Genomic DNA, 26,484 nt, shown 5'->3' on the forward strand with positions numbered 1-26,484 from the left:
TCTCTTTTTCTTTAATTTCAGATTCTTTAATTTCAGAAATTAGGAATAGAGGAAAACATGAATACCTGCAGGTGACGTAAGATGTGCGAGGCTGCATCTTCATCAGAATGATCTATCGTCTCCACTTTGACAGCCAGGAGACCAGGTGAACCCAACTGAAGCGAATTGTTAATATCAGACCTGATTTTTTTTTCAAATTTACTAAGTACGATATTTTCGAACAAAAACAGTCGTGTTTTATATTAATTATACTCCAATAAATTGATAAATATCCGTACAATACATTTTAAAAATAAACAAAATTTATGATTATAAACTAACATTACAATATTATTTTTAAAATATTTAATTGTAAGTTGCCGGAAATTCCTTTTATTGAGTCTCGTTGGTTTTGATTCCATTAAAAAAAAAAACAGCATTTCGACGTTTTCCCGCTATTATTCTATTGTTTTTCTATTCGCCGAAACAAGGGATCGTTTCACATTTTAAATCGTTACACTTTAAAGTGATATTACAAAAAAAAATATTTCTAAATATACGACACAACGCAAGAATTTTTTTGTCTAAAACATTCGAACAAGGAACTTTTTCATAAAAGCATTTTTGAAAAAAGAATAGAAATATTAGCATATCAGTAAGTACTACAATGCTCATGTTGGTTGGCAATAAAACAGTTCTGAATCATTAAAAAAAGTCGAAAAAACTTCGCACCATATCTAATATATAAACAAGGTTTACCGTATTTTATTACCGTTTAAGAGTTATCCGATTTATAGGTTAAAAAATTAAATATTAAACTTTAAAAAAGGTCAATTTGATTTTTATTACCCACTTCCCGATCCCAATATATTTATTACGTAAATGTCAGCACACACAATTTCTGAGTATTAACTAAAACCTATTAAAAAGAAATACATAAAAATACGTAGCATCATAAAAATCAAAAGTTTTACAAATTTTAAAGTTAAAATAACATATTTTAGAAATTAAATACAAGAATAGGGACTCTTGGCAAACATCCAACGAAAATTTCCGTCTCATTCATCGCAATGGAGAATGAAAGAGACATCTATATCTACATATACGTCTGTATGCATTGCCCATAACGCGGGTTTGAAATTCAATCTATCGCCTTTTTAGATTCAAATATTGAGCAGTGTTTAATTTAACACGTATATATATACAGGATGATTATGGTATGTTATACGTATAAAACAATTAAAGCGATATTATAGTTAATTTCTAACAATTAATATTTTTTTTACACCACGCCTTAAAGACCTTTGCCGAAGTAAAAGAGTTTTTATTTACTCGAATCATAATGTACACCAAGAAATGTAATTTGTTACGCCTAATTACTCCTTTTCACTTGATACATACATTCACGACGTTTTATATATACTTATGTTTTATCTACTATTTTAGAAATAATAAATGACGCAATAACAATATAGTATGAAAGAACGTTTTCTAAATTCAAATTACTACATACTAAAATTATTTTTTATTTATTATATGCCTTTATAGTCTGTGCATTGTCAGATATTGTTTTAGGTTTAAAAGCTTTTACACTTATAATCTATCACCCTGTATAAATCATACGTCACCTAGGTATCTGTCTTATATAACTCAGCGTTATATTCCAAATGGATGAGATCACTATAAAAGATTTCATTACTAAATTAGCCTTTTAACTCGCGGATTTCAAATACTCGAGTCCGAAGCTATAAAAGCCAGAAAGGCTAACATCGCTTATCAAACCTAGCCCTCAAACTGGCGCTACGTATTTTTATACAAATATTATATTGTTACTTATCACAAGCTGTGCTCGCGATTTCATCCGAGTGAAATTAAAAAAATATATTAGTATATTTAGTTTTTTTTCATCGTTATGTAAAAGTAGCCATAGTTATTTCTTATTAAATCAGCTACGTGCCAATAGAAATCCCGACAAAATCGGTCCAAACATTTTAAAGATTAACCTGAACAGACAGACAAAAATTAAAAAAAAAAAACTTTTGGTATATGTACTGCATATATTCATACGCAAGTAGTAAGAAGCGGACATTTTAATATCACGAACAGACACTCCAATTTTATTTATTTGTATAGATTAATTATAGGTTTGTACGATTGAAACCAAAGTTAGATCCTCCTTAAGCCGGCACTTGGAAGGTTCCGGTTTAGCTCTTTGCCGGCACTTGATGATGCAAGTTAACAGTGATGAAAGTAATATAAAAAGGAATCCAAAGAAAATGGCCAAAAAACAGATACATTGAGGTGTTTCCTTTTACTATGAAAAACTATTTGACTCGGAAAATCACTTGCGATACATTCTATAAAGTAAAAAAAAAGATTTACTCAATATACGCCAAGTTATACCTTTTAACTATGCTAAGTACAATCTGTGTTCATACATAACTTAAATATGCACACCGTGATTCAAACATAAAACATGACGCCCACTGCTGGACATAGGACGACCTTAAAATGGTCCTTTGCCCACATTGTGGTAGTATCATTACACTGGCTATTTGTTCTGCATGTTATATAGCCAGCCCAATGTAAACTTCAACTTGTCAATCCGCATTATCATTTACTATTAAATAATTACGATATCATTTTAATGAATAATATTTTTAATTTGATTTAAAAAATGTATATAGTACTTACAAATTAATATTTATTAATAAACTAATTTTACTTAAATAAAAGAATTTTCATTTAAAACTTCATTGGCTGAAAATAAAAATTAACCATTGCATATAAAATTTTAAAACTATTAAATGTCACACGTCCGTCAAAAGTAGTTTTAAAAAAGCGTCATCCACTGTGTTGCCATGTTTTAATATTCGGTTGTATAATAACGTAACTATCGCAATACCTGAGTCGGCAGATAGTTCGGTGCGAATTGTGAGTCGCTGTCTTCTCCGTCCGATGGCGGTTCGCATTTCACTCGGAACAGTCCGTCGCCGGACATTTCCTGCCATGAAACAAACGAAAACACTTGTATATAAATGTAATCACTTCGCGACACGCATGCACCCAACTTCAATGGCAGTCGGCACAAGTGCAACCGGCCACTTGTACAGCGGAAATTAATAATAAGAAGTGAATTGAAAGAGTTTTACGTGAACAATATACGCCGAGCGGCGGAACGACGGCGCAATGCTCCATTTTTTCCTCGAAATGTCGCCGGCAACGAACGTTCCAAATATAAGTAGGTTTACATAGGCAATTAGACAAAAGGAAGCGGGCTTTATTGAATTTTTTCTCGATCGGTGCACGGGACGAGTGCGAAGTACATTCCATCTCTGTCTGGCGCAGCGAGGGGGGCTGAGCGTTTTTTAATTCTGTTTATCTTCCCGCGCAGAAAGTTCCGCGAGATTACTGCCGCCTGTCGTAAAGTTTATCGTTTAACCTGAGTTTGGCGCGTATCGGCGCGGGTTAGCGAAGTTAACCCTCTCGTCGGCACACGTGGCCCGGGCGACTGCGCTCCACGCGAAGACGACGCGAAGGACGCGAAGCTACCGTCACTCACCTCGTCGTAGTCGGTCAGCGGACGCCGTCGTAAGCACCCGCACGCGGCCGCTCCTCCGTGACCTTCGAGAGGCGGGATGTCGACGAAAGTGAATCCGACCGAGGTCTGCGACGCCGCGGGGCGCACGAGGTGCAGGGCGGGAGAGCGCTCGTTTTTTTCCCGCCTCGGAGAAATAAAAACAAACGCCTCTCCGACGGGAACCGGCCGGGCGTACCTCCTCCGCCATTATTGTTATTCGGCGTTTCGATAAGCGAAAATCCGTACACTATCGCATCGCTTCGTAACTTTGGCCAAATTTAAAATAGTAGAGATGTCGTCGAGAGGGTAGTTAGATATTAGAAGCGGCGATACCTCTGAGGAGGCAGAGGGAGGGCCTGGCGCCGTCCGGTCGGCTCCCCTCCCGGCCTTCTCTCCGCTCCGATTGATTTTTATTACAAGAATTTCACTCGCGCTTTTTTTGCTCGACACACACCCGCGCGGAGACGCACACAGGCGCACTCGTATAATTCGTTTGTACGGACTCACTAATGCTATTGATTTTTATAACGAAGTGGCAGACGCACGGTCGGGGACCGGAGCCCCTCTCCCATCTCTCCACACCGTTTAGTCAAAGCCTATTACCGCTTTATTCATTATAGTTATAACAAAGACAAATTTGACATGTCAGTAAACTTAGAGAAGATAATATTCAGTCATACACAAATTAACTATCACTCAATTTATAAAAATAACAATTACGGTACTTTTTGACCTTTCTTTTTTCATTTATTTTTATTGTCAACTTTTTGTTACTTGTATCGTACACAAAAGTACTTCTCTAGTATTATTTTAATTATTTAATTTTTACGAAGTTTTTCTATAAAATGTAAACGAAATTAAAATATTCGTAAAAATGTGTAGTAGGTAGAAAGAAATGAAGCACTATACCCTAGCCGAATTCGTTCCGAAACATTTACAACACTGACAGAAATTTAAAGCAGTGATAAAACTTATATGTTGAACAATGATAAGAAAAAGTACATCGATTAATGGCAGTGGCAGGTTCCATGTGTGTAGCATCTTATAAAAAGTAGATGTTAATAAATAATGTAAAGCCAATGATCGACTTTCAACAGAACACTATAATTATTCTTAATTTGAAACTATTTTTTTTTTTTGTAAAATGGATCAATTTTTATTAAGTTTTGTCAGTTATCTTTGCCTTTGATTAAATTTTTGTTATAAATTGGCTACAGAGTCAATATTAAGATTTTTTCCTACGTTGTCATACAATATTAATGTAACAGCAAGAAATTTATGAAAAATTCATTACAAAGGAAATGGTTGGTGAACAAAACAAAAGACCCATTATTCACAATGAAAATAAAGTTTGTTTTTAACTTTGAAGGACAAGGTGTTTCTCGAAACGTCCGAGTCGTTACTTAATATTTACGCATACAATTACAGTAAAATCTTGAAGTTTTGAACGTTAGTTATTATTATTATGAGCTGAAGACACTATCAAATTATTATCGTGTCAGAAAATCATACTAATGTGTAATAAATTATATATTACCGACTTTAAGGCATGATAAACATATGCAGTAGACATTAGTAACCTTTATATACTTAAAATTTAACATAAACTGCAAGGTTTTATTACATATTGTAGTATGTTTATTACACAATTATTGATTTATATGACTTAATATTCTAAGCATAGCGAAAAACATAAACAGATCATATTTACCCGAAGCGAGAGTTAAAAAGCTTCGTTAGAAATAGAAATACTTTTATACGTAGTACTATAAGTTAATAACAGATGGCGTTTTGAAATATTTAAATTATAAGAATGCGCAATAACTTCTATGACGTACTTTTATTTGTTCATCGTAAAACCATTCAAACATTTCCCCTGAATTTATTAAAAACAAATTAATTCAAACGAAAACAATAATTAATATGAGAATCTAAAACATCACGAGTCTTCTGTCATAAAAGTAGGTCAAGGATAAACTGTTTGTTGTGATGTACGCTGAATATTAAATTAAATATTTGCTACTAAATTATACCATTCTCATATTATATGATAGTAAATATTTTAAACAATAGTTTGGTCGCTAGTGGAGTGAAATATAATTATTTTAGAGATAGTTTACGTGTTTTTAAGCTTTTATTTTTTTTTTAAGTAGGCAACATTTTGAGAGCTTATTTTGGGTCACTCTGTTGCTCGCTTCCAACTTGTACTTCGTTTGGTTTGTGTAGAGGTGCCTTTCGCTTCACTAAACTTGCAACATAGCGTAGTTTACTATTTTCATTCTATCGAGAAAGCTGGCGGGTGTGCAAATGTGCTAAAGTATTAAACCAGACTTGCAATCTCATGTGAAACGAGTTTTACTGTTTAATTCTTAGAAAATAGTTGATGATATAGTAAAGGTAAGTGATTTAGATGTTGCGATGTGACAACGTAAATGTGATAAGTGCTTACTTACTGCTACGACTTTTCATCTTGAAAATTTCCACTCGTGAACTTTCAAAAGTAAAGTTTTGTACAAGTTTCATTATTGACTTTTACTTTTTTGAAGTTTCTCACTGTTGCGTGGTAACGATGAACACGATTTAAATACAAACGCTAAGAAAACTACTCAGGAAATAGTAAAACTTAGAATTTTCGTCGCCATTTTATTTTTTGTCGCGCTGGAAAAGCGGCCATTTTCTTTGTGCCGCGTCGCTTACGACAAGTCGTATGTGGTCCATAAAGTTAATTTAGTTAAGTTGAGGCGTGATCTCATCGCATGAAGTGAATCGGTGAGATAATTTACTTTATAGAAACAGATTAAGGTGTTCAATGGTTTGTTTGTGTGCTCGAGTCTAGTTTTCGCTTTGGCCTAATTACTGCGTGGTGTTTAGAGTGTGTGTTGATCGGTGCTTTGGTGTCGTAGGGCCGAGGGCGCGGCGAGTGGCCAGGCGAAATCATGGATGACGATCAGCAGTTTTGTTTGCGGTGGAACAACCATCAGTCTACTCTGGTCTCCGTGTTCGACACATTGCTGGAGAAAGGCATGCACGTAGACTGCACGCTAGCTGCGGAGGGGCAGACGCTCAAAGCACACAAAGTGGTCCTGTCGGCGTGCAGTCCCTATTTCGAGGTTGGTATTGTTAAGTGGTTTAGCGTATGTAGGTCAATTGCTCTCGTATTCAAGTTACTCGCGAGGCGCAGTTTTGCTCCAGTAAACATTCCAGTTGTTGCGCTTTAGCTTTCGTGTGTTCGCAATTAGTTTTAGATCTATGGCTAGATGAGTTGGCAACAGAAAGTTGCCTCAACTACTTTTCCAAACGATCAATTACTACATCTACCTCCAAATTAATTACGATTAACTAAGTAGGCGAACGAATGGAATGTTGATGTACTTTTAATTAAACCAAGTGCATTTGCCGAAATTACCGTTTGCAATTAAACATTAAAAATTCATATATTCCAAAATGCATAATTGATTTGATTATTTATAAACTGGTATTGTTGTAAAAAGTAAACACGGCATATATGAACACAGCAATGTTTTGTTACAGAGTGTACTATCACAACAGTATGACAAGCATCCAATTATTATTCTTAAGGATGTTAAATATGCAGAATTGAGGGCCATGATGGATTATATGTACCGTGGTGAAGTAAACATATCACAGGACCAGTTGGCTGCGTTATTGAAAGCTGCAGAGTCCCTGCAGATAAAGGGGCTCTCTGATAACAAGCCTTCGAGGCCACCGTCGCGCCCGGCTCAACCTGCCCCTGCACACCCGCCCCGCGCGCCTTCGCCCCCACCTCAGGTGAGATTAATACTAAATTGTTTCTAAAAATTTATTTACCTATAAACACTATTCTTAAATACCCAACATACTCTTATTACATTGTTTAAATACATGAATAATGTTAAATTAATGTTGATATATAATTCACTGTCGCAGATTCATATTAAAAATGCATATTAGTATAATTTCTAATTCAAAATAATTATAATGAAATTTTTTGACATTATGAAACACTCTAAAGTTTTTACTTGTAATACATTAACTTCATTTCTTATATACATTGGAATTCATAAATAAATCTGTTGACTTAGTGGACTTTATTTTCTTGCACTATTGATACTGAGTTATATAATTGTTAGTCATCAAAGATTAGAATAACAAATAGACAATATATTTTACGACTAAACATGTCATTGGAAAAAAAAATCAGTTTTCATTCTCTGTATTTGAAACTTTAAAGCAATATATATTTAATGTTCTTTCATGTTATTAATGATAATTGACCTTTCACTACATTTATGCGAGCATAATACCCATTATTGGCTGTCATCCAAAAATTTAGCAAAATATATACATTTTCTCATGTGGAATTTATGCATGCCACAAGTGTTGGCTTAAATGTATATCAAAATACATTGTGTTTAGAGAACAATGATTTAGTCATTTGAAATGTTAAAATTATTATATATTTAGTCTGGAATGTATTGAAGGTATATTATGATTTCTAAAGGCGTTTGAATGTTACATGAAATTAAGTCATATGTTAGCATGACATTGTATAATTCTTGTCTCACATGTGCTACTGGTCCAGATGTTCGTAATAAAATCTATATATAGACTTTAAACTATAATAAACATAACACAATTTGTTTGTTTATTGTTGTCTGTAATGAATGATGGAATAACATATATATTGCAATAAATTAATATTCTAAATCAAAGATGAAAATAAAAGAAACAAACTTTACTAAGTTCTCTAATTGAACAGTGGTTGGAACAAAGGTCTATACAAGGATTGATAATTATAGTGAACGAAAGAATGGAGTAACTATATAGATAGTATTCTAAATAAAGTATGTTTTTACTCTCAGTGAGTAGAAGCAAAGAAAAATCATTATAATCATAATTCATCTGCATTCTTTATAAATACAAAAAATAAAACACTAATAAATATACTTATACACTTTCTTACACAAATAAGTGTTACATAGTATAGTAGGTAGGTTTTTGATTTTCTTCATTATTACTTTCTATTATACTTTATGGTAATTTTAATTAGTAAAGGCAGCGGAAGCCCTTGTTGCAATCTTTTGCGAAGGCCATGAATCTCGCAGAGAGTTTCTAATGCAGTGTTTCCGAAAGTGAGGTTCATACCTCACATGGTTGCAATTTGGATGTGGACTCAATAAGAGTATAATACTTATGCTTTTGGTTAAGTCCTAGTCCAACAGTTGAACTGAATGAATGAAAATGAATGGAAGCTGTCAGGGTAGGGACCTTATGCCTAATAAAAAAGTTTTTGTTAGTTGTAAACAACATATAAATTTATTAAAATCAAAGAAAAATTTGAAATTAAATATTAGTTACTTGATATTAAATACATAAATAAAAGAAAGTAGCCAAATATTTATATTCCAATACGACATATGATTTTCAAATAGTCTTTAAATATAAAAGACTTAGTATTCAATAGTTTCTATTACACTATTAGTGACCTCAATTGAGCAATGCCATGAAATTTAAAACAGTAGCAACTTTGTTCTGTGTTGCCAACAAAGAATGACAATTATTAACATTATAAAAAGATAGATCAAGTTTATAAATATAAACACTGCTTTATGTAGAATCTGCAATATAAGAAACACATCTTTAAATCAATTGTTTTCACTAATATACTTCATTACTTTATCATTGTTATCAAACCAAAACAAACAAATGGGAAACAACATTTCCCTGTCTATACAAATTTAGCCAGTAAATTCTCAGCGCATTTGGCACAGATATTGATTTGTGAAAGTTGTAGAGAAGTTATAAAGATATATGCAGTAAAAAATTGCAGTTTTTTTTTTACATTGACATGGGATTTATGTGTAAACTATTGAACATATTATGTTATCGAAAGTAAAGATTAAGAATTATTGAATTCTAAATGTCATCAAAGATGTTGATTCATTGATTAATTTCTATTCAAATTATCATAATGCCCACTATTTTTATACTTAATTGACAATGATTATTAAATCTAAAATGATTGTTTTAGCTTTGTTGTTATAGACTATCTAACATCATTCTAAATTCCAAGAATTGGTCTATCAGTGTTCACATAACACGTTCTGTGCCATGGAAATTTTTGAAGATTTTATATCCAGGCAACGTGGGGAGTATATGGCCTACACTTTAAAAGTTAAAAAGAATTGTTTAACATGTATGCATTACACTTTCAATGCTACAAAGCTATAATTAGCGGGAAATAGTTATAAATTTTGAAATGAATGAAGTTATCTATATTTGACCTTATGATTCATTTGTTTATGAATCCTTTGTTTTTCAATGAGAACTGCAAATAGCTTGAACAAAAAGCGCAGCGAGGGTTGTATATGCCCCACATGGCATAGAATGTGTTAAATATTTATTAATCTAGTTTCTTTATAAAGAAAAATGATTAAATTGTTTGAATTCTTACTTATAATGGCTTAATTCGAAAATATTATGAAGTTATTTTCTATCATCACTATTTAATTGAAGCTTTTTAAAGTTATTAAAATTCATGTATCACATATGCCATCAATATAGATGTTTTATGCTAAAATCTATTTATAGATTTTAACCTACAATAAATAAGTGTTAAATGTCATTATGTAGGCACTTAATTGACAGCTATATTTCAAGAAACGTTTTGCAATAAACAAATTGTTTCTCCAGTTATATGACATTAGGCTCCATAACAAGTTGTCAGACTTTGCACTATGATAAATATATAAATATAATAATAAAGATATGGACCTGTCACAGTATAAAAAAGAAAGTATGAATTTGTACTGTGATTAGTTATTGACTTGTCACAGTTTAAAATTGAATGTATGACTTACTGTTATGTATTATTAACCTACCCCAGTAGGGGATCACTTTATTTATTGCCAAACTTATCTTCAATTTATTAATTATTATTGGCATATTTACTAGATTCCATAAAAAACTTGACCAATAACCTCATACCAAAAGTTTCTGGCCTTTGACAGCCAAATAAAAAAGTAAGAAAATATGTTTCAGAGTACATTTTCAGCATATTTATTTACAGTTATAACAATAAACAATAGTTTCATAAATACTTTTTTATTTCATACACTGCATAATATCTTTGATATGCTGTGATCAAATATTTCTTGGCTAATGTCTGGTTTCATTTATTCTGTGGTTTGTATGAGATAAGAAAAGTGTCTTTTTATCTTTTGCTCACAGTTTTTCCAAAGTCTCTTCTCATTCAATAATACATTCTATGTTTTTATGAAATCCAAAGTTATCTGAAACATTGTTGTTAAGTTTGGTGCTTAGTGACCCTTGACAATTTTCTAAATGTATATTTTTATAATTATTAATAATACCCAGTATTCTTAAATATTGCATCATGTAAACAAATTGTTTGGGTTAGTGGAAGATAGGTGGGTAGGTAGTTAGACCTAGTGTCTTGGATTAAGCCAAGTTTTGCCAAGCTGATCTAAATTAATCTATGTTCTTCCAATACATATTCCAAATGTTTCCCGACAGACATTATCTCATTATCATATCTAAATCTTAAGCTTAGATTAAGGTTATAGATATAATTTCTTCTATATCAAAAAACATGCCTCCGCATAACTAGACAGTAAGAAAAGTCAATGATAGCCCAGTGGTAGAGAACTGATTTGTGATTATAGGTTCAGGGTTCGATTCCTGGGACAGTCTTATCTATAAATCACACTTTTTGCATTAATTATATTGGACTTGCACCACTCCCAAACCAAGTTTACAGACTGTCCAACAGCATCGTCTATGTATCATAACACCACATTGCAGTTGCCAATCCGCCAGGCATGCCTGGTGATTACGGTATACTGTTCAAAGAGGAGGCCTATGCAGTGGGCTATGGGCTAAAACATTGAATTACTTATTTTTAAAATCAGGCAACATGTTTTTTTTAAGTTTGACTTTACATATTACAATATCTTTACACTTCCTAAAACCATTAAAGAGGCTATTGTACAACTATACTTCAAATAATATAGTTTTATTACTATAGTTTGTTCTGACATTATTTAATTGTAATCTGTGTCTGTTTCTTAAATCATAACAATGTGTTGTTGTTAAATTTGTTTTAGAATGAATGAATCATGAAAATAAGATTTGTGTAAAGTTGTTTTAACTTTAATATTTAAGTTATTTTCATATAATTATATTGTTTATGATAATTATTTTGAGTTGTCTGCAGCGAGTTTAGATAAATAGCAATTAAGAAATAATTGTAAATGCAAACAAGTAACAAGCGGTATTGGGTATTGCAGGCCCGAGACGACAGCGCAGAGCGGCGCGCCGGCTCACTGTCGCCCAGCCGCCGGCGCAAGATGGCGCGCCGTTCTATAGACGCGGAGCCTGTCAGCGAACCGCCGCCAGTTGAGGAGGTGCCGCCCTCTCGTGACACTGTCGAGGACCTCACGCTTGACGAAGAGCACGACCAGCACGATCAGACCCCCCAGCACAACGACGTCGTCCGCAGTGAGTTCATCTTCTTTACTAGTCATATGCACTTGTACATTATTGTTAGATAATGTATTTTGAAGTCCCTGAATAAACACATTGTTAGCACTGCACAGTTAATTAACTGCACACTTAAATATAGCCAAATTATTAAGCAACCTACAATTTACATACATGTCTATATATATTACATCGATTTTCCAAAAACATAGCTTTTACACATGCCAAACGTTTTATGGATCTCTAAAGAGCTTTATCAATTGTTTAAAATAATAGTTTATTGTTACCGAAGAATTAATTTTTAACAAAAAGTTTTAGGACTGTACCGTGTTTTACAGGAATGTCTAATACTTTTGGCCAAGGCTATAACACCTATATAACAATAATTTAGATTTAAAAATAAAATCAAAATTAATCTTATTACTTTTTGACATGGGTGACAAACTTCATATATGATTGACAAAACATGAATTTATAGCACTTTGATTTATCATTACGAAGCATTTGTTAATTTTGAAAATTTATTATTTGTAAGATTTTAGCTATTACACTTGAACTCATGAAACAAACTTTTATTTAATGGTAGTCAATAGCCATAGTCCAACCATGTATTAACAGGAAAATGAAAATTTATTGTGGTCAATAAATACTAAGCAGAATTCTTTTTAATACTTAAAGTAGTAACATTAACAATTGAACATACCTATCACAAGTAATTCAATTGAGAAGACACTTAAAAATGTGTACAAAAAAGTACGTGATTATAATATAAAAGTACCTTTCAATCATTTATTACATTTAATAATAATATAAATTCACCAAATAATTAATATATAGCAATAATAAAAAAAAATGTTTGTTATAATAGAGCAACTAACACCTCATTAAAGCAGATATATTCTTAATTACATGAATATAAAAGCATATCTACTTTAGAATCCTTGGTACATAAACCATACTCAGATATACTACATATTCATATAAATGTACTGTAAACAGTGTGTAAACATTAAAATAAAAACACGTTTGAGTGTTTCTTACTGAAAAAGGGAAGGGTAATCAGATTAATTAAGGGAACTTAACCAACTACAGAAACAGAAAATGTTGGTTTTGTATGAACCACAATTGATATTGGAATAATATAAAATTATCTTCTCTTATGTGTAACTATTTTATACTTAATATGAAACTTTTTTTTTTTCAAATACATTAGCATCATGTACATATTGTACTTATTAATATTTAATTTGAAATAATTTCCAAAAGGCTCTTTGGCCAACCAGGAACACAAAAAAGGAGTCAGTAGAAGTCAACAGATTGTTCCAAGCTGATAGCTTACTGTTCTAATGTTTATATAATCAAATATTCAAAGGAGCATATATATGCATACCTACTTGAATAAAGATATTAGAATTTGCATTAGAGGGATCGGAAAGTAATGCCGCTTTCCCAACTTAAATCCACACAACTAAATTTTTAACAATTTTTTATTTATATTCAACAATATATTCACCTTTATTATCAACAACCTTTTGCCATCTAGTATACAAATTTTCTATGCTGGAGCGGTATAAATCTATCTGTTTTTCAGTAAAATATGTCGACAGAAACGGCATTACTTTCCGGTCCCCTTATTACTTTCAAATCAACAATTTTATCACAGATGTGTTATTTAGTAAATTGTTAAAAGAAAAACATTGTGTAACACACAAGTAATTACATAAATCAAATATTATTTGCTATAAATTTACAAACTTCAGACAACATACACTAATCTGTTTAATAAATAAAAGGAGTGTTTTTATGTCATGCATATGAATATTTATATGGTACATATATCAAAATTGCATTTTTTTAGGTTGATTTAATTTTAGAAAAATTCTTATAATATTATAATGTCACCTATAAAATCCAATGCGAGCCACGTGAAGCGGGTAGTGGACATATATCATTCGAAACCGGGTCGTCATTGACCAGACGCTAACAAGATATTTCAGAACAGATTGTCTGTCTTGTCTGTCTTGCAGTCCGCACCGCAGGAATTGATTAACACTTGTGCTCATAAAAGAATAGATCTTTTTACACAATTGTTTCTATCACAAATTGCAATTACAGCTAAATTTAATTCACGCAGATCTGAATTTGCTGTTGATAAAAAAAAATATGTTGAAAAACAATAATGAGAATAAGGAATGTAATGTTTTCATTCAAAAAAAAACTTTTTTTATTTTAAGAATTACATAACAATATAAACAATAGATTTAGTAACAAAACAGATAAATTGTTTAGTTAAACTAAAATATATATTGCACAAGATATATTTGACCCATCTGCTGATAATACTTTTGTGTCAGTTCATTATGAAGGTAATTTCTCTTTATCAGATCTTCTTCCTTAATGCTTAGCTAGGTACATATTTACAAATTGAGACAGACAGAAGTATAATTAAAGTTTTCTCTAAGGACTTTGATTACAGAACTATTTTTTGCCATATTATGCACTGGTATATGTCATGAGGAGAATGCAAGAAGAACCCAATTTGATGGAATCCAGAATCAAATTGTGTGTGGTCTAGTCAGCCCATAGGGGCCCACTGCAAGGCATAAGCCTTCCCCAAAGATATGGAAATACCATAATAGCCATGTTCAGCTCATGGGCTGGGGATTGCATTGTGGTATTATGGTACATTGTATGCTGCTGTCCATCTTCTGGAAATTGGTTTTATTACAATCCCATATAATTAATGCACAAAACTCACAACCACCAATCAAATATCAGTTCTAAAAGCTAGGCTAACACAGCTCAAATGAATAACATACATCTTTAAAATGGCCTCCCTCATCTTAAAGCTGTGAGGGTTTTGTGATTAGTTTCTTTAAAATCTTTAATAGAATATAGCAATTCATTCCCAAGGTTTAGTATCAAAATGTTATATTCAAAGACATAACATAGGAGTTTGTTGTAAAGCACGCTCCTCTGCCTACAAGTGTTGTTAATTTAATACACATATTATTTGTAAATTTACTCCCATGCTTATGCAAATAAACAAGATTTTCTTTCAAAGAACAGCATTGATATTTCACCTTGACCTTTTCCGATCTCTAACCTGCTAATGCTTAATTATCTTATAAGTATTATTAATATATATACTTATAAATATTAATGTATTATTCAAACTAAACATTAGTTTGGTTCACAATGTTATAATGGAAGAAATGTGATCATTATTATTGAACTTTGACATGGTACATTTTTTTTCTTTATTATCCTTATCCTCAGCTTTATTATTTGCATACTTTTGAAATATATTTTTACCTGTATAGTATGAACAACACTTACAGTATTATAAGTATATATTGTCTGTCTGTGAATTGAAGTCAATTATCTAAACCGAGTTCATGGAACAAAAGGATATGTGAACTATTACAAATTTAAACTGGTCAGACGTATTCCAGTTGGCACAAAGGTCACACGAGGGTAGCAGTCCTATGCGAGTTTATGTGTAGTGTAGTGAATGCGAGTGTGTGGCTTCGGAGGGCAGTTACCACTTTGCAATCTGAGGCCTGGATACTGATCCTTCTTAACCCTTTGCACTCTAAATGCCAGCAGGGCTGACATGAAGTTTAATTTCGACAATTCGAAATGCAGACATTGCTGCCATGAAAAAGATGTCTTTCAATAATTCTATGTAAAGATTATATATTTTATTTAACTAAAAAGTTATCCAACATTTTTTATTATAAAATATACATGTCATTATTGAGTTGTTAGAAGGAAATGTGAATATAATCTGAGTGCAAAGTGTTTAGATTGTCGAGAGATTCAGATCGTCCCTACTGTTCATATGGCCGGCCACTGTATACGGTATGGGTTTGAGTGAGAACATCCTTGAACCTTAATATTATTTTATGAACGAAAAGATTTTTTTTGTAATTGATTTCGTAATTTTTTGCATGGTAAAGGTAATATAGGTGGTTTGATTTAGAATATGTTTGTAATATTTTTAGGTAAGACTATTATTTATATAGATCACAAGTATTTTTATATAAAAAGGTACTATTGTAGCTAAACTTAACTTTTTTGACGTTTCTATCAAATTGGCCTGTTCAGGAATTTCTGTCATAATTAAAAAATAAGATCAAATTAATTTATTAAACATTGGAACTTTTAATAGAATGATCATCAACTTTTTTTTATTCTGTTTTATTTTTGACTGTACACAAGGTGTTGTAGTTGTTGAGAACAAGCAGGAGGTAACTCCACAACACAATATTACACAGATACACTTTATTAGATATAGCCTAAATGAAATCAAAATCATAAGTGATGACTACATATAATCCATAGTAGAAAATAATTTGAATAAATTAACTAGCGAAACACAAGCTTTGGACTCCATACAGAGATGAGCCAAGAGGCTGATTGGTAATGATGCTTCGGTGAGCGCTGAGCTTCAAAGCTTGAAGCATCGGTCAAAAGTTGCCAGCTCATCAGTGTTCTAGAAAACATTTGAAGAGTGTGCGTTGAACGTAAACGTTTTAATGTAACAACATTAACTAATTGTACCATCTCCTTGCTTCCATCAGGGATACTATTAAATTTTCGTCTTTGATATTAGTTGGCTGTTGGCATTCACAGCTTCTATAATAGTTAAAGGTGGCAAGCGGCTACCATGTAAAAATCTCTCAAGCTTAATTACTTGCCCATGTATCCCCTTCAGTAAGCTTTGGTGCCTTCTACATTTCAATGAAGCAACCAAGCTATTAGATCGCTTAGGTAAATTTTCATGGAGTAACTAAATGCAAACCAGTTAATAGAGTTATTACTAATTTTCTGTTTTTAGCACAATATACTTAAAGGCCAAAAATATCTAGCCTAGCCATAAATTCTGTTACTGGCATTTAAAAAATATTAATTTGAATTTCGAACTTTAGCTTCTGCAATAAAAAAAGAGACTTCTTTCCCGCTGTTATTGTATATTTTTTGTTTGTAAATTATTTGTTTTGAAAATGGAATGGGGCACTAAAGAGAATAGGATTGCAGTAATTGCACGGTACAAAGTAGGTAAGGAGCCAGCCGACATTTTTGATGCATTGAATAAGCTAGGGATTAGTAGCCGAATGTTTGTGTATCGTACCATCCAACTGAAACCATGTCTGTTGATGACCGTGAGAGATCCGGCCGACCGCGGTCTATTCGAACAAACCACGCCGTTAGTGCAGTCTAGACCAGAATTCTTCGAAATCCCATAAGGAAACAGAAAATCCTTTCCAGAGAAATGACAATCCCACCGTAGACACTTTCAGGATTTTAACATAACTTAGGTCTAGATACACGGGACATACCTTAAATCAGGCACTAAAACAAAAGAGTCGAAAGATCAAAACAGCTGTTACTTCGATATGCGGACGAAAAACACAGAAAAATTATATTACCAATGAAAAAAATTCTCAATTGAGGAGCATTACAACAAAAAAAATGAATAAGTGTATGCACACACTAAAGAAGCTTTCGAGGTAGTGGCCAAAGTTCAGCAAGGTCATCATCCAGCATATGTCGAAGTATGGAGGGGTGTCTCCTACCAAGGAGTTACAAAACTCCATTTTTGCGAAAAAAGAGTGCAAACTTCAGACAAAGTATATCAAGGAACCGTGTTAGAAGCAGTAGTTCGTTCGCCCTCTCAACAACACCTTATTCAAAAACGACGTGTGGACATTCCAACAGGGTTCAGCCCCGGGTCATAAGGCGCGCGCGCACTACCCAAATTTGGCTTGAACAAAATATTCCGGACTTCATAACCCTTTGGACTATAAATTGTGGTCAGTGCTAGAGGACATGGTCTGCTTTAAGCGTCACCTAAATATTGAGTCGCTGAAGTAGTCTTTGGAGGCAGTAGTGACCAAGTTTCCAATGGAAACCGTTCGTAAATCCATCGACGCATGGCACGACCGTTTTAAAATTTGCGCTAAAGCTAAGGGTGGACAATTTGAATAACTAGTTTATTACGTTAACATATAATTTTTTCACTCTACATAATCACATATAAAACTTTAAAATATATTTTTTTGAAATTATCGGATATTTTCTTTGTAACAAACATTTGGCTAGACTAGGTACAATATACATATAGGTACAAAGGGTTACATAAGTTTAAGGCCATGTAAATTTTTTTCTTATTGAACCTGATAGATTAGATTTTCCAACATTTCAAAACAGCTAGAGACAGAGACACAACGTGTGCTTTAATCTATTGTAATCTCTTTTTAAAAATAGTTTTCTTGTACTAAATTTACCCACATGCCAGCCTCAAATATGTTTTTAAGAACATAAGTTCAAACTGTGTCGATAGATGGCGCTAATAGTCCATTGCTAGTAGTCGTTGGACGCGGGTAGTCGTATAAAAGAGCCACAGGTTGTTTGACTCGAGTAATTCATTAATATATAAATTAATTAATGTAAATACTGATTTAATATACTAATTTTTTTTAAATAAAATTTCTAACTATGTAAAAGTGATGTATCTGGGTTTAACAAATTTGCATTCAAGCTCATATAAATAGTTAAGAAAAAGTTCTCTAAAGTTTAAGAAATTAAATGAAGAAGTGTCTTAAACTTTAGAAATATGTGAATAATGAATGACTGATATATATGCGAAGTATAAAGCGTGACCGAGATCCGTTTGGTTGCAGATTTCCAATGGCACATGGAACGATCTCAAGACGAACTGATGAACTCGAACGACAGCATCCGGGAGTCGCAAGGTAAGTGTCGCGTACTGAACATATTGCGTAGCCACGCCCTCGCCGACGCCCTCGCGGCCTCGCCACGCAACATGTTGCCCGGGAGCACGTTGCCGGGGCGGACAACTCCCCGCGGAGCTGCCCGGCCCGGCGCACAAGGAACGGATGAAATGCGCAATGTCTTCCCATAATTCCAAACGACGCTACAGTCATGGCTTACAATTATTTATCTATACTGTTATGTATCGAACATATCTCACTACTGCGGATACGAGAGTGCTAGTGTTTTCACATGTGAACTACAAACCTATCTAATTAGTATCTAATATTAATATTATACACTAACTGATATTATTGCAAATTTATATCTTGTTGTTCTCACAATATATATATCGATGAGCATTTCAGAGTGGACAGGTAAACGGTAACGGTAGAGAGGTTTTGTTTTGTGTAGCCTTGTAAAGGCGAGGTACCGGCGCGAGGTAAGTCGACACAGTTTGATTTATTGCGCTGAGTGTGACGCTTGGTGCGCCGACTAACACACTAACCAACCAACCCCCCCTTACCACCACCACTGTGGCTAATTGTTTGTTCAACTTCCCACCTAACACGCCGGACGTGGGACGCACGCGCGGGTGAGTAACATTTGTGCTGTCTATTGCATCTCTGTATACATGTATCGTATATTTTATACTTTTTAGTAGGCGGTTGAACGTTTGCGCATTGTGCGCCCCGGTCAAACAAACTGCGGTACGCACCCCGGTCGAACGCCGGCACGTGCCCCGGTCGGACTCCGTTACACGAGTTAGTTTGTCGCCGACCGCCTTGTGTCGGCCGCGCGCCGCGTGTGCTTTCCGAACGCTCTGTCCGCAGAAGACGAGTGAGACGCCCCCGCGCCCCGCTCGCCCCCACGCGCCCCCGCCTCCGCGGCACGTGCGCAGCGACAGGTAAACCGACATCATTTTCATTTATTGTCGTAGTCTTTGGTTATGTGGCTTATTTATTTATTATTTTATTATGTCTTATTTTGCATTCACATGTGATTTCACTGCAGATGTTTTTTTTGTTTAATATTTCCTTAGCAATTCATGTTCGCTGCCGTTAGCGACACTAGTCGGTGCATGCCGGTCGGGCAGCAGAGCGCGTAGGCAGACCAGTTTCGAACAGCATGTGACCATTCGTTTAATCACATTACCTCTAAACATGCGCATTTCATTTATCTTATCGTTATAAAAAATTGAATGAGTATCAATCGTCAGGACAGTCGTTGAATGTTAACGCGAGGGAAGTAAACTCTGAAGCTTTGTTTTCATCCGCGGAGAACGAAAGTGACCCACGCGGAGCTGATCGGGCGGATGTGTGACTACCCGCGTTCGCTTGTTGGCAGCGTCGCTGTCGCGCTTGTGCCCCCTTTTGCAATCGCCTCTATGCATCCCTTCTTCTAAAACTATCTAAACATCTCTTGGTCTCTTTATGCACGTAACAAGTCTAGCACACGCATCTTGCACGTCGCGACCTTGTGCGACGCACTACATTCCTTGCTTTGTATTAATTTCTCTATCGCTTGTCATTATTTACCCTTGCAGACTCATCGCTCATTAAAGTAAAAACCGAACTCGGTAACATGAAAACTCCCTTCCCGCTGACGCGCGGCTATTTGAAGAGAGAGAAAGAGTTTTTGTTGGAAGAGCTGGATGTTAAGAAATGTTTTAGAGTCAAAGAGAAGTTTAAGAGCGGGATAGTGGTCACGAACAGAGCCACGGTCGCCGGACGTGTTCGAAACGGTAGAAAGAGTAAGAAGCGGGAGGCCGCAAAGCCACCGGACGAGGTGCGCAAGGAGAGTAGTAAGAAGTACGAGTGCTCCATCTGCAAGAAGAAGCGCTACAAGCACAAGAGGAATAAGTTGCGACACGAGAAGTACGAGTGCGCGGGCGAGCGCCGGTTCGCCTGCGACAGCTGCGCCAACAAGTACTCGCAGAAAAAGAGCCTGGTCGCGCACCAGCGCAGGAAGCACCGCCACCACCCCGCTTGATATTACTTTTGCTTGCATTTTTTATTTATATATAGTTTACTTTCTTTTCTTTATTTACTTTATTTCTTTATATTTTTTACTGTTTACTAATCAAGGCCGGTGTCAGTTATCGGTTGCGCATATGGATTGTTGGAAATTAAAAGAAACAGCGCCGCGAAACGCAGTTCAATCGTAGAACGTTCGGCTACGAGCGAACCGTTTCCCGCCGCTGCGCCTGCGTCTGCGGTGGATGAATCACTGTGCTTAGTTGATTTTGCATGTTTAGCACTTGAAGTTCATTCGTTACTCATTAAGTTTTTTATACTTTATTTGTTTTCTTTCATTACAAATATATCTTTACTTGAGTTCATTGTTTTTATTTAACGCTTTCACACGGGTCACTCGGGGCCGGCCGGGAGGAAAACAAAATCGACTGTATCGTTTTTGATTGCAGGTCGTAAGGCCGCGCCGCGTCACAGTATAATGACGCGTAGCAAAAAAGTGAGCGAGGAGACCTCGGGCAATACGACCACCACCACGCTAGCGATACTCAAGAATGTCACCTCGGCGAACAGCGCTCATGACGCACAAGCCCCGCCCCCGCTGCCGCCGCCCCCTCCGCCGCCCGCCCACGACGACGCCAAGGAGAACAAGAGCAAGTCTCCGCCGGACGTAAAGCAGGAGCCGCGCTACGGCGGCTTCCCGCGCTCGGGCAGCCAGCTGCCGTGCGCGCAGTACAAGACGGACAAGGGCTACCGCTGCCCCAACTGCCAGCGCTGCTACAACGCGCGAAAGAACCTCGTGCGCCACGTGACGCTCGAGTGCGGTCGCGAGCCGCAGTACCGCTGCCCGCACTGTGCCTACAGCAAGCACCGCCGCAACGAACTCAAGAAGCACATTGAGAAGAAACACCCGGCGCACGCCGCCCCGCCCTCCCCCGCCGTCAAGTGAGCGACGCGCGCCCCCCTCACGTACACACGTACACACGCAGTGCCTTACACACGCGACTCGATCTTCCTTATAGATGGTATTATAGCACGTAACGTTTTATACGAGCCCTGTATACTTAGTGACGATAAGAGCGATTGATATTTTTTGACCATTAAACTACTTTACGCGTTGGTGCGCCTTTCATTTCGCCCGCCGCCCGCCTACTCGCGCTCCCGTTCCACCCCCCGCCTCCGCCCCCGCCCCTCCGCGTCCGCCGCCCGCACCTCTTTATGGGAAGATTAAAGTTAGAGAAGGCCGGTTTGAACTGTGCATGTCTGCATGACTTAGAAGCTTCCGCCTTTTATGATTTCTAACCGAGATTATTTTTAATTATTTTTTTATTATAACGCATTTCTTTGGTTCCTTAATTTTATTTTAGCCTTTGGTAGTATTAACAAGAGTGAGTACGTAGTGGCGCTTCAGTTATGATTTGCAATACCATTAATGTGTTCCATTGCAGAGCTGCACAAGGAGCTCCCGTCGGCTCTGTTGTCGCTGCTGGCGGCGCAGCGGCTGCCCGATATGATGGCCGTTGGCAAAGAGAGCCCGTACGTTGGCGACGCGGGGGAGCTGGAAGCGCTCGCCTCCATGCCCGACGGCATGAAGCCGCTGCTGCTGCCGCGCGCCTTCCTGCAGAACAACAACATGCACCCGCTGAGACCCAAGCCCGAGGAGCGCGAGTCGGACGCCGAGTACGACGACACGGACGACATCCTGCTGCCGCACGACACCGACGCCTTCTACGAGATGGACGAGGCGGACGGGGAGCGCGCGCGCGCCCCCGGCAAGCCGCGCGGCGGGCCCGACGACGGCTCGCGGCAGTTCGAGTGCCGGCACTGCGGCAAGCGCTACCGCTGGAAGTCCACGCTGCGCCGGCACGAGAACGTGGAGTGCGGCGGCAAGGCGCCGGCGCACCAGTGCCCCTACTGCTCGTACCGCGCCAAGCAGCGCGGCAACCTCGGCGTGCACATCCGCAAGCACCACAACAACGAGTGGTACCTTTACGCCAGCACCAAGGTGCGGCGCAACAAAAAGACGCCCGTGTAGCGCCGCGCCGCCGGACCGAGCCAGACCACACCGGACTAGACCGGACTATACCGGACCAAACCGGACCGAACCAGACCAAACCAGACCAAAGTAGAAGCAATATATTTGTTACGTGGCGGACACATTCCCCGAGTCGTTTTCGTTGGAAGAGTTTATTAGCGTAGGTCAAGACTGAGCGTCGACAGAACCAACTCGAATGTTTATTTTCTAGTTTTTACGTCCTGACATTCCTCGTAAGGGATAATTCCAAATTTTAGTGCAATGATATTAAGAGGTAGTTGTTTGTTTGTACTCGCGTTGTTGCTGACCGCTTTAGCGGTCGCCCGTCTTCCCGTAATGCGTTAGCGAACCCAAAGTTTTATTAATTATTAATTTTCTATTATTTATTAGGATAATTGCGGCGGGGGCCACGCCCCCAGGTAAACGGAGCTCATGGATCATGTGCCTAATTTGTTACCTCTAGATGAATATTATTTATTACGTTTATTCGGTTTATCGTTTCGTTGCGCCGCGCGGCGGTTGTGTTCAGGCCGATATTAGCTGATATTTAACTGCAATAACATTGAAAAGATTTATATAGCGTAGCGTATTACTGTTGAAATTTTGTTGTTGAACTAGGATAACAGAGCTATTTGACCAAAGTCAGTATTAGTTTAGAGCGGAGCGAGGTACTGATGCGAGCCGGGCCTGCAGTTTGGATGTTACAGAGTTTACATTGTTTGTTAATGTTATTGGAATCTAGTTAATCGTTTAGTGTGATTTTTATATGAATATATTGGGGTTTTACTTGGTAGAGAGTTAAATAAAAAATATACTATACATTATTTTTGTGTTTTCGTTGGCGTTTTTTATTTTAATCATCCGTCTTCTGCTCCTTCCATCTCGTTCCCCCTCCATGTTGTCAATGGACGACGCAGGTAAGTGCGGACGCGCGTTGCTCCGGCCTGTTGTTTAACCGGCATGCATGCATGGCCCCCGAGCCCGCTCGCTCGCTCGCCCCCCCATCCCCATTCGAACTAATGTGATTAATACTTTCAGGTGGACACGGACGCCCACGGGTGGGACCGGCACAGAGCATGAGTGTAGTCTGCTGCGGCCGCACCTCGCCCCGCTTACACCCGAATAAACGTTATGAGCCCCTCCTGTTTTGTTTCTTTTCACTGTCCTCTCGCTTATGTCACAGCACTCGGCGGTCACACTCACAGTAGTATGTAGTATATGTACGTGTATGTATGTATGTGTATGTATCGTGTATGTATGTATGTATGTAGGTAGGCTGTCGGCTTGGGCGTGTGTGTGGCGCGGGCGTCTGTGAGCGCGGCATGACGTGTAGCGGGTTTCAGGGTCGGAGGACGTGTCGTTCTCGCGCATCGGCGGCCTGTCGTGGGAGCAGTGGTCGGCGCGGCTGGCGGTGCCGATGGGCGGGGGCCCGCGCGGCGCCCGCGACCCACGCGACCAGCGCGACCCCTCCTTCGCGTGCCCGGACTGCGGGCGCGGCTACAAGCTGAAGTCGTCGCTGCGCAATCACCAGAAGTGGGAGTGCGGCAAGGAGCCGCAGTTCCAGTGCCCCTACTGCGTGTACCGCGCCAAGCAGAAGATGCACATCGCGCGCCACATGGAGCGCATGCACCGCGAGCTGCACGTGAAGCCCGAGCCCTACATAAAGCAGGACAACGTGGACGCGTGCATGTAGCCCCCCGTCCCCCCCGCGCTCTCACTTGTGATACACGCGACGCAAACCTCTTGTGATACGACGCCGTGGCACGCACGCTACCCGCGCTGGCTGCCGCGTCAGCTCGCAGCAACTCGAAGTATTCGGCAATTTGCATTTATCCAGTCCGCGTCGGGGAAGCCGGCTCCCGCCCGGGCCCGCGCTTCGTCTTCGTTGGCTGTTGCGTTACAGCAGTTGACAGCATTTAATGTGTAAATGATCATTCCCGGTCGGTGTGAGCGGTGCGCACCGTCCGACTGTGTGCACTCGGAGGATGAGCTAGTTGGATAATTGTTACCAGTATCAGTTACTAATCGCGCGGTTCAGCGAGCCCTAGTTGTAATGAAATGAAGCTATTTTCGCTTAGTTAGCAAGCTCTAGTACTTTGCCATAATGCATGTTCCATTATTTTTGTAATACTCAAATAAGTTAATTATTATTCTATTATTTTTAGATCTCTTTACGTGTAATGCATTTACTATAATTATGAGGTCTGAACTCTGTCGGGCGCGGTTCGTTTCGCGCCGATGTTCCTTGTGCAGACGAAAGTCGATGTTTGTTCCGTCGACCATGGGTCCAATTTTGATGTTTAGATTTAGATAAGTGAATGATTCGCGGTGAAATGAGTGCCTTACCTCGTGTTTGTTGGACTTTATACGGTCGGCCACGAATTGTTACGTTTGGAGTTCAAATTGAATCTTCCGCATAGTTAACGTTAAGTATTGTATACATTACCATTTAGGAGTTGTAAGTTAGGTTGCGGCCGTGCACGTGGAGTTACTCGATTGTTTCAACCGTGGAGTTTAGATCGACCTGTTTTTTTAATAGTATCCGCGATATCAAACGGTCGGGTAGTTCCCCGTATTCGCCGCAAGAATTTAAACTATCCGTTGGAGTTACCATCATACAATCAATGTAAAGTTCACAGTACAAGCACACGAGTCAATTGCGTACTAATAAGTGCCTTCGAAACTTAGTCATTAGGATTTAAAATACTCCTCGCGAGCGCGCAGCTGGTGCAGCTCGCGTGGCCGAACACCTGGGTTGTGATTTCTACAAATTGTACACGCAGATTCGAAACATTGCCAAACTTGTAGATTATCCTGACAATAATTTTACCTTTGACACGTAGTCGAGTATTACGTAGCTGTGATAATGATATTCTCAAAGGACAATACGATTTTTTGTGCGGAAACCGTCACCGGCGGGTTGGGGAATCCCCGAGCGAAATAGAACAAAACTTTATTTACAATAAGAAATACTTCCTAGCATACTGGAGATAGACGCGGCGGAAACTCAATATCAAGTTAAAGTGATTTTAATGCATTTGATTGTATTTTTATAACCTTTTTTGTATTTTTAATAAAGTTGCTATTCTTGATAACTATTTGTTTCAATAAAAAAATGTATTGTTTTATTGCCTATTGGAGTTGTAAGGGTAGAAGTAGAACTAACCCCTAGAGTAAATCCCGATGTACACCTAACCGCACCGATTGGAACACCGGGCACTGTATATAGTCGTTACCCCTGAGCTAGCATAGTGCATGCACGCGGTCTAACTCGCGCTCTAAATGAGGGCAAAGGTTTCGGGCGCGCACGAACTTGCTTCCATTTGGAGACTGCGGCGGTCGCATGCCGCGAGTGAGATATAAGTACGGTTAGATTAAATAAGTTGAGCAAATTAATGGGAGACATGGTGCATCATCCTTCGCTTGGCACTCCGGTGGCTTGGCTTGGGCGGGCGGCGTGGATTCATTTTGATTTGCGTTTCGATTTCAGTTGCACAGTTGTACACGCCTTATATATTGGGTTACGGGCCGGCGGGGCTGGGCGGCGGCAAGGCGCGGTGGACGCTGCACGAGTGCGCCGACTGCGGGAACAAGTACAAGCACAAGGGCTCCCTGCAGCGGCACATGAAGTACGA

At 37.8% G+C, this 26,484-nt stretch overlaps 1 protein-coding gene and 1 long non-coding RNA gene across 6 annotated transcripts; one reads left to right on the forward strand and one right to left on the reverse strand.

Annotated features, from left to right (window-relative positions):
* Positions 1-69: 69 nt before the first annotated feature.
* Positions 70-3,617, reverse strand: LOC137919550 (uncharacterized). Its single transcript, XR_011106736.1, has 3 exons — positions 3,542-3,617; positions 2,885-2,983; positions 70-155 (listed from the first exon to the last, which is right to left on the reverse strand). It is a non-coding gene; the product is annotated as an uncharacterized lncRNA (long non-coding RNA).
* A 2,131-nt stretch (positions 3,618-5,748) lies between these two features.
* Positions 5,749-25,944, forward strand: LOC137919411 (longitudinals lacking protein, isoforms A/B/D/L-like). Of its 5 annotated transcripts, none has more exons than XM_068762479.1 (6): positions 5,749-5,956; positions 6,463-6,669; positions 7,091-7,348; positions 11,869-12,079; positions 18,751-18,822; positions 22,263-23,683. In XM_068762479.1, exons 2-6 carry the CDS (start codon positions 6,496-6,498, stop codon positions 22,847-22,849), a joined length of 1,302 nt encoding a protein of 433 aa, XP_068618580.1. In that variant the 5' UTR covers positions 5,749-5,956; positions 6,463-6,495; the 3' UTR covers positions 22,850-23,683. The 5 variants fall into 5 exon arrangements, with proteins under 5 accessions (XP_068618580.1, XP_068618583.1, XP_068618584.1 ...); XM_068762482.1 differs by lacking the exon at positions 22,263-23,683 and adding an exon at positions 20,388-21,178 and having other exon boundaries at positions 5,751-5,956; XM_068762483.1 differs by lacking the exon at positions 22,263-23,683 and adding an exon at positions 24,193-25,944 and having other exon boundaries at positions 5,752-5,956.
* Positions 25,945-26,484: the final 540 nt, after the last annotated feature.

The sequence above is a fragment of the Battus philenor genome, unplaced genomic scaffold (assembly GCF_028537555.1).
Source record: "Battus philenor isolate CCGP_79_NKW_IND1 unplaced genomic scaffold, ilBatPhil1.0.hap1 SCAF_16, whole genome shotgun sequence".
Taxonomy (NCBI): domain Eukaryota; kingdom Metazoa; phylum Arthropoda; class Insecta; order Lepidoptera; family Papilionidae; genus Battus; species Battus philenor.